At 41.3% G+C, this 8687-nt stretch overlaps 1 protein-coding gene across 1 annotated transcript; it reads right to left on the bottom strand.

Moving 5' to 3' along the window:
• Nucleotides 1–4377: 4377 nt before the first annotated feature.
• Nucleotides 4378–5461, bottom strand: LOC136514100 (uncharacterized). Its single transcript, XM_066508081.1, has one exon. The coding sequence runs from the start codon at nucleotides 5351–5353 to the stop codon at nucleotides 4586–4588; it is 768 nt and encodes a 255-aa protein (XP_066364178.1). The 5' UTR covers nucleotides 5354–5461; the 3' UTR covers nucleotides 4378–4585.
• Nucleotides 5462–8687: the final 3226 nt, after the last annotated feature.

Here is an 8687-nt window from a genome sequence, read left to right as displayed (position 1 = left end):
TTATTCTTCCTAGTCATATAATTAATAAAGAACTGTTTAGTATTATTCTAGTAGTAATGCTATGTAGTACCAATAAGTATCTCTGCTATCATCACTAGGAACTGACAACGTAGTAAAATTAGGAGATATAGGTTTATAATAGGTGGCTATTTAAAAACAAGTGACACGTTAATAAATACCAACAAGCATTTCTGGTGCTATTACTATGGACTAGATTTAAAACTCTGTTCTTAGTAAGCGACGCTAAGAAATGTCAACAATCCTCCAAAACGTGAACCCGAGAGCACAGCACTCCACCTTCCTGCGCTGCTACTAGGGACTAGATTTAAAACTCTATTCTTAGTAGCGACACTAAGAAATGTCAACAATCCTACAAAACATGAACCCGAGAGCATAGTACTCCACCTCCCTATGCCACTCCTGGTGGACTCACAAGATAGTGTACACGCTACTCTCACTATCTTCCACACCTAGTGTGCAGTTCTCTTTTCACATAATGGAATAGTCGAGGTATCGAGCTTACCGGAAGTATGTGGCCAGTACTACAAGGTCTCGAATCACAATAGGTCTACAACGGTATGGTCCTTAATTAACACAGACGGGATGGGCACGACCAGATGAACCTGACTGCCCAACACTTACCTTAACATTGATTCCCCCTGTCTCAATTTAAACATTATTATCATCATGGTATTCACATGACCCATAACAGAGCCGAGAAGAACAAGGTAAAACCTATTTCTTGCGAACGAATGAAACCATCATTCGAATTCTATCGAAGTCTAAGCATTACTAAGCATCAGGGGATACGACCTACACATACTAGTAGGGTACAACTAAGGATACTTGAATACTAAGGTAATCATGCAGCAATGGTATTCGACCAACTCCTAAGTATTTAATGCACATCTCATAAGACTTAAAGTGTAATAAAGATTTGTAAATACTAGAGAAGGGTTTATGCTCAGGGGCTTGCCTGCATTGCAGAGAAGGTTAGATCCCACATAAAGATCCCTGAAGTTAAACTGGCAGCAACACCACTGGTGGATGGACCTTCTCCGAAACTTGATCAACACGAATCTTCTCACTCTCGTGAAACTGCACGTAATAAGATGATGCACGCTTAACATGATGGACTACATGCCATGATGTATGATGAAAGACACACAAGTGCATAGCAGAACTTAAACTAATCTAAGAAACTTGAGTACAACTTTCATTCGTGGTACAACTAGGGTTATACTTCACAAAGCATTTTTATTTATTTAACTAACATGTTTAATTAGCTATTATCATGGAAGCAACACTTATTATATTATACTAGCCAAGCAAGATAAGGTATTTAACTAACATTAGGCCAAGTTCAATCATGAGGGCAAGCAAGGATCATCACATGATCCAATCACATGCACTTACTAACTAGTGGTAGACTAATTTATTTATTAACTAACAAGTTAATTATTTATCTATCACGAAAGGATTAACTTAGCATGGACCAACAAGAAGTGACTAACATTTTCCTCTAATTCATGATCATTATAAAGAATTATAAAATTAAACATTTAATTAAACCATTTTATTTATTATATAACCAGTTGATTCAAAACATATCAAGCAAGTAATTTCATTGCCAAGAAACAGCAGAAGTGTTTGTGTCCCAAGGTCTACAATCAACTACAAAATACAACAAAGTCATTTTAAGAATTTATAGAAATCATTTTAGCATTTATTAATTAAAGAAAAAGGCATTTAAACATACTTAAATAAATTAACCAATTTAGAATTATCAAAACAGGACCAAACTTTTTGTGAAGGTAGGAATAAGCACATAACATTACACAAAGAGTTTCATGATTAAAGGATTAATATTTTTATTTATAAAAATCATGCAAGATCCATTTTATAATTAAAAGAGGTAATTTTTAAGCATACCAAAACTATTGAAAATGACCTATTCATATTTTTCCATGGTAGAGCATCTCATAACATAGTTACACAACAAATTTCATATTTTTCTCATGCTCCAGTAATTCATTATGAAATAAACAAAATGAGCATCATTTACTCATTTTCTGAAAAAGAATAAATCGACCCAGCCTTTTCTCACCCACACACAGCCTTTTCTCACCCACACACAGTGCCGCCTGCGCGCGACCGCGGATGCACGGCGTTGACCGGCGGGTGCTCGTCGCCGGCGAGGTCTTCGGCGACGCGGATTACCGCGGCGAGATCCCCATCAACCCCCGCACCCTACCATGCTACCGGTTGAGCGAATAGGACTCCCCGACGAACTCAACGCCGGCCGTGGCAGCTCGGCGGCGCCCCGACACGGCGGAGGTTGCCGTCGGCGAGTTCTCCGGCCACGGGGAGGTCACCCTCGCACTCCCCACACTCTTGAGAACGCATCTACGTTACTGGTTGAACGTTCTAAAGCTAGGAGCGAGCTCGACCGTAGCCACGGCGGCTCGGCGGCTACAGGCCCTAATTGACCTAGCTAAGGCACGTCTCGGCTCTGCGGTGCTCACTTTGACCTGACCGGCTTGATGGTTGAATGTAGATAAAAGGAACAACCGGCAAGCCTGTGAGCATCACGGCATCACAGGGAGTTCAAAACAAAGGTTGGGAGAGAGTGAGCCGCAGCGAGGCGTGCTGGCCACGGCGAAGTGGAGCTCGGCGGTGATGGCGACCCGCCGTGATAGGAACAGCGCACGTTGGTGATTGTGGTGGCGAGAGGCGAAGCGAGTGGTTCGGGCGGGTGCGCAAGGAGCAGGCGGTTCTGCGAGCAAGAGCTATTGGACGGGGGTGCTACAGCGGCGACGAATTTCGCCGATGGCGGAACGGCCTGGCGGCGGAGCAGGAGGGGAAGGAAGAGGAAGAACGGCCGGCGGCGCTGGCTTAAGATGGCGAGGGCGACTTCTCTAGCTGCGCCAGCACCTGCTCGTGACCGCCACCGAAACAGCTGCGTGGCTGTGCACGTGGAAGCGGCAAAGGAGGGCGGCGGCCACCGGCGCCGAAGCAGCTGCGTGGCACAGCTACCGCCCTACTGTTCACACTGAAAACCTCATCTTCTCCTCCTTCTTTCTCTTGATTCCGTGCAGAAACTTGATCAACTCCATTACTTAAAGTCGTTCAAATATGCAAGCTCTCCAACTTCACTTAAGGAACCCTCATCAGAAGATCAATAGATTTTGAATTTCGAATAAGGGTACAGTGAAACTGAATGACTGGATTCAGTTTCAGGTTTTGAAACAATTTTGAGTAAGCTACTTTGAGCAATTAATTAGTGATGAAGCATGAATCAAACGTTACAACCAATCACTCATTATCACAGATCAAACATAGCATCAAGCAATGGAACAAAGTTTGGATAAATTTTATTCATGAAAATTCATTTAATAAATTCCCCAAAATTGAACTTAAACACTGTTTTCAGAGAGAACCCAAATGGGTAAGTATGAAATTCAGCATCAAGTTCCATCTTTGGGCTCAAATTTAAACATATTTAATTTAGAAACATTATCAAATTTTGATTCCACATGAAAACACATACATTGTACTACAAAGTTTATATTAACAAAATTTTAATTGTTTAAGCAGATTCTCATATATAAATTCACAAAGAACCTTAAGTAAACACATTGATGACATTTCATATGACATATAAAACACATCATAAGCAACACATTCATACTAGAATTAAAACATGAAATGCATCTAGGTTACAATGATTGATGATTATGCATGATGATGCTCATGATCAAGATTTTAATTGTTTTCTAACATCTGGGATGTTACAAGAAGTGTGAGTTATGAAACCCGCCACAACTGCAAGAAATTAGGCTGCTCCGTTGGCAGTGAGGCATTGTCGCTGTTTGGACCCATTAAAATCAGATTTTCGGTCGCCAACCGCGAGAATCCCCCCCGAATGGTCTGCACTGTCCGTGATTCTTTTGACTGCGCAAGACACCAGGACAACGAGATTGAATGGCTTCGTGGATTTCCCAGTACCCGCTGCAAACCGCGATCCGGACCATTCTTTTCTTCCCGAGCATAATACTGTACGACTGGGAGGGGGGTAGTGATGTTATAATGGCAAGAGAAACATCAAGGCAAACATTCCCCAGCCAGTGGCGTCAGACACAAGCGACAAAGATGGGTTTTACCAATGCATGCAGTCATCTTAAGGTTTACAAAATACATTGTCAGAGCTCATTTAACCACAAGAAGCTGCGCTGAGTGCATTACTTCAACCAGACACAACCAGTCATCTTCAGATTTATGGTGAGACCTCACATCTACTGATATAAATCTAGGAGGTAACGCCAGGCCAGTTAAAAGAGAGAATCAAAGAGAGATTTATATGCAATACTTAAATTGTTTGCTACTTCTCTAACATCAGCAATAATCCCCAAAGCTTCAGGGCTAGCTAAGTTACCACAATGGCATAGGATACTGATACATGAGATTGTCAGATAGGCAGCTGAAAACTGTTCCAAATGCAGTTCCTGGGGCAGATCATCACGATGCATCAATCAGTCCCAAAATGCGCAGTTCATTACTTGTCAATCAAAAGGGGCAGAAACCATCAATTATTTTCTTTATTGACAGAAGAGCTTGGACTTGGTGGGTCACTGACCGCATCGAAGTCAATCTTTCGACAAATGCCTGGGCTGAGTTTTAAGACTTTAAGAGATGGTATCAAAGGTGCATCTGGGCATGTGGATCCAATGCCAGTAAGTAGAGGCTTCAAATCAGGTGTCTTGCAGCTTTCATGTAAGCTTGGATCTGTCACGGTCTTTCCAGTTTCTTCCTGACGATCAAGAGGGCCATCTAGAATCAATAGATCCAGGATCATCTTGTGAATCACTTGGAGGTATTGATCCTCGTCAGAATCACTCCAATCAAAACTTAACCTTTTGACCATGTAGTCACCTGAATCGAAATTTAGCTTCCTACGAGGTGGAACTTCAACACATCTAGTCACTTTCTTCTTTGGTGCACAGGCCGCTTCTTCTTGTCCTGTAGCAAATGGATCAAAGATGCTTTCACGTGGTGTTTCACAACCCAATGAAAGACTATCATCTAAAGCCCTGCTAGAGATCGACAATTCAAGTATATCTCCCCTTGGAGAGGTGGCCTCAGGAACATCAACCTCATTATTTTCAAGATAACAAATTGTACCAAGGCATTCTTTGTCTTCCTTATTTTCCAAGGGAACTAGCAGAAAGGGTTCCTTGCTCAAATTCGTTTCCACCCTTTCTATGGTTATTGAATCACAGCCCAAATTTTGTGAGGATTCAACCTCACTCTTAACCACTACATGATCTGGTAGTGATATGGACTCAAATCCCATGATATGGAAAAGAATATTATTGCAGAACAAATGTTGACACAACAGTGATGTTTAAACTGTCGTTTTCAGTCAACCCACCACTGATCTTCAATATATACCAGTGCACTACAACCTGCAAAAAAAACAGATGGTACAAAACTCAATTTAGGATACCAAACAAATTATGCACAAGCACAAACATGAGAAAATATATGAATGCAAAAAGGATTAGTATGTATACCATATGTCAAAACATATATGTTTCAGGCTCAACAATTAATATATGCTGTATGGGAATTATGAACTAAGGCAAACAAGCATTTTTCTTAACCATGTTTATTTTAATCAAAGATGTAACCCCACAATTCATCACTAATCCCAGTGTTTCCATAAGCAGCTAGCAAAAGTTAAGAGAAATCCTAACTGCATTTGAGATAAATTAAGTCTTTGTTTCCCACATTTAACACCCTTTATTATTAGTTTGGGACAATCCCTTGAGCCTCGAAATGAAAATAAATAAATAAAGAAGCTATTCACTCATCAATCAAGCTCAACTACGGATACAGGAATATGCCTTTATTGTTGACCATAAACTTTTGAAAATCGACAACAATTAACAAATACTGGAAGCATTTTCTAAAGGCCCTGACATGACATGAAACAAAATCACAGTCGTTCATCTTCAGATAACATTCAGGTCCGAGCAAAAGATAAATCCACTGGCTATCCTAAGAGCATCTCTAACAATGCCTATAAAATGGAGTCCAAAAAACACGGTATTAGATCCTTGCCCAAAAAAAAAATATTGGGTGTGAAACGCTTCCTCCAAGAGTGGTCCTATTTTTTGTTCCCAAAAACTTTGAATCGTGCCAGATCATTCCAGGTGGTCTCTCCTTCCTTTGGACCAGATCAAAGTGTCAGGGTTTTTTTTACTGCGCCCAGCAAGGTCCACAGCCAGCCAGCTATGCCAGGCACGGCCAGGCCCAGCCAACGAGCAGCCAGACCTGTAGTAAGTTGACAATACTTGAACTGAAACAAATATTTTCACAATACCTGAACTGCATATTACTTCTTCAACTTAAATTGGTCCATCACGTCGTGGGTACTCGGTGCTTCCCATGGATGTTGAATCACATGGAGGCCATCAGTAGCAGAGTTATTGACATTAGTTCTAATGCAGGATATCATCGCTGCAACTACAGACTGAACTTGGTACAGCGTTTTGGTTCTGAAAATCTAGTCTCTCTTCACAGTGTTTTTACTAGTACCAGTCCAGTTGAAAGAGAAGAGGCAGGTGTGGAGTCATGCACGGATGGGGGATTAGCCACTCTAGTTCATCAAATCTCTATTAAAAAAAACATCTCGTTTCAGCAATCATATCATATCTACTGCAAAGGAACACGAACTCGTGGGGCTAATACCTTCATGGTGTGAAAGAGAAGAGAATATCTAAAGCAATACCTCGGGGGCAGCTACTAGTGGTGGCTGCAGTGTGTCTGAGACGGCGACACTGGCGAAGGACGACCTCGTGGCGGCGGCGGCGGCGACGGGTGTGCAGGCCGGGGGGTACCGACAGCGCCTCAGACGAGGATGGAGCAGCTCGCCGCCGTCAGAGGAGAGGACACGCTGCTGCGGGCGCGCCGCGAGGAAAATGCGCGCGAGGACGATGGAAGGCGCGGAAAATGCGCGCGCCTTCAATTTTCGAGCAGACGCCAAATCCCCGATTGGCTGTGCGCCCGTTGGGCGCAAATATGCGGCCGAGAAAGGAGGGATTTTGGGCCAGCGTTTTGGTGGAGAAATTTAGATTTTCGTTGAGCATCTCCGAGCCGAGGTTCCAATAAAGCACGTCGATATACGATTTTTTTTTTGGCAGGAATGAAAAAAAAAACTCATCTCCCGTTACCAATCTCACCTCTCAACCTTTCCGCGCTTTAAAAAATAGACTGATTATACGGATATATCCACGCGTGGGAGACGCGCGTATCCATCGGTGTGGAAGGGCGTGGAGAGAAAGATTCTATAAAAATACTCCTGATTAAAATTGTCTTCTATATTTTTTATGGCGGGAAACGGGCGGCTATAAACCGCCTCCGCGTCAGGAGAGACAAATTTGGTTTTGGTTAAATTAAATTAGGGCAAAAGAAAAAGAACATGTATTGCAAGTCCATACTTCCATAATTCTTATATTTGCATAAAAATTATGTTAATTACATCTTCGAAGAGAACACCCCTGATTAAGAGTTCCAACATGAGTATATAAAGAATAAGATTATATCATATGGCTTCCTGTTACAAACTACAAAAGAAAACAAAGTCTTCGAGCTTGTAGCCGTGGATGGATGAATATGCATGCTTGGCATAGGCTTGAACTTGATGCATGTTATTTTATTTAAACATGACATTTTCATTTGTTGAGGAGCTAACGTATACTCTTTATACGCTTGGTCGCTAGCTTGTTTAGCTTTCTAGCGACCCTGCTACGCATGTAGTTAATCTATGCAAAGCATTTATGAATATATTATTATTTGTTATATCATGATATGGTGCTAAATTTGGCTAACTCAGCATAGGACATCTTTACCATGCCATATACGCATATACGACAAGGAGGAAATGATTTGTTTGTTTGTTGGCCATTTTTTTTTGTGCATAGTATCATGTATGTATGCACATAATTTACTTTGGAGACTAAATTTGACATAGTCTTATCAGACCATGCAGGGCCATGGATCGACATGTTTGATATATGTTGATGCATTCGACATATGGTGCCATATTTTATATGGGCACTTGTCAAGGTTTAGGAAGATATGTTGTTGAGCTAAACCTAGACACGACGCATGGAGTTGATTTGTTTTATCAAAATTAGCGTACATGGTGTTTGACCAAGGATACATATATTATGTTATTTAATTTGATTTGATTTAAATTAATGATCCACCTTATACGGGTGTAGTCTAACTAAGGTGCAATGTTTGGTTTACCCATTACGCTTGGCACCTGGAAGGCCTACGCTGGGCATGTATGGCATATTATCCAAACTAATTGGGAATTATGATGAACGTGGCCAAGCTTATATGACTTGGCTAAGCTCCCACCAATGTTTGTAACATTTTGGTTATTTTTACTATGGTGCCGTAGCAGGTTGATTAGCATAGGCAATCATGACATGGGACTTGATATGATATGAAGAAACCATTTAATTTAGTTTATTTAATATGGTCTGGCCGTAATTTAAAACGGCGTGATTTTATCTAATACACGATGGAGATTACTTGATTCCACGGCAATATGAATGCACTAGCAGGCAGTATGTGGTGAACCGACGTGTTTTTATGCATGTATAGTATAATTT

The sequence above is a fragment of the Miscanthus floridulus genome, chromosome 16 (genome assembly GCF_019320115.1).
Source record: "Miscanthus floridulus cultivar M001 chromosome 16, ASM1932011v1, whole genome shotgun sequence".
Lineage (NCBI taxonomy): Eukaryota > Viridiplantae > Streptophyta > Magnoliopsida > Poales > Poaceae > Miscanthus > Miscanthus floridulus.
This window is presented reverse-complemented; position numbering and strand designations above follow the sequence as displayed.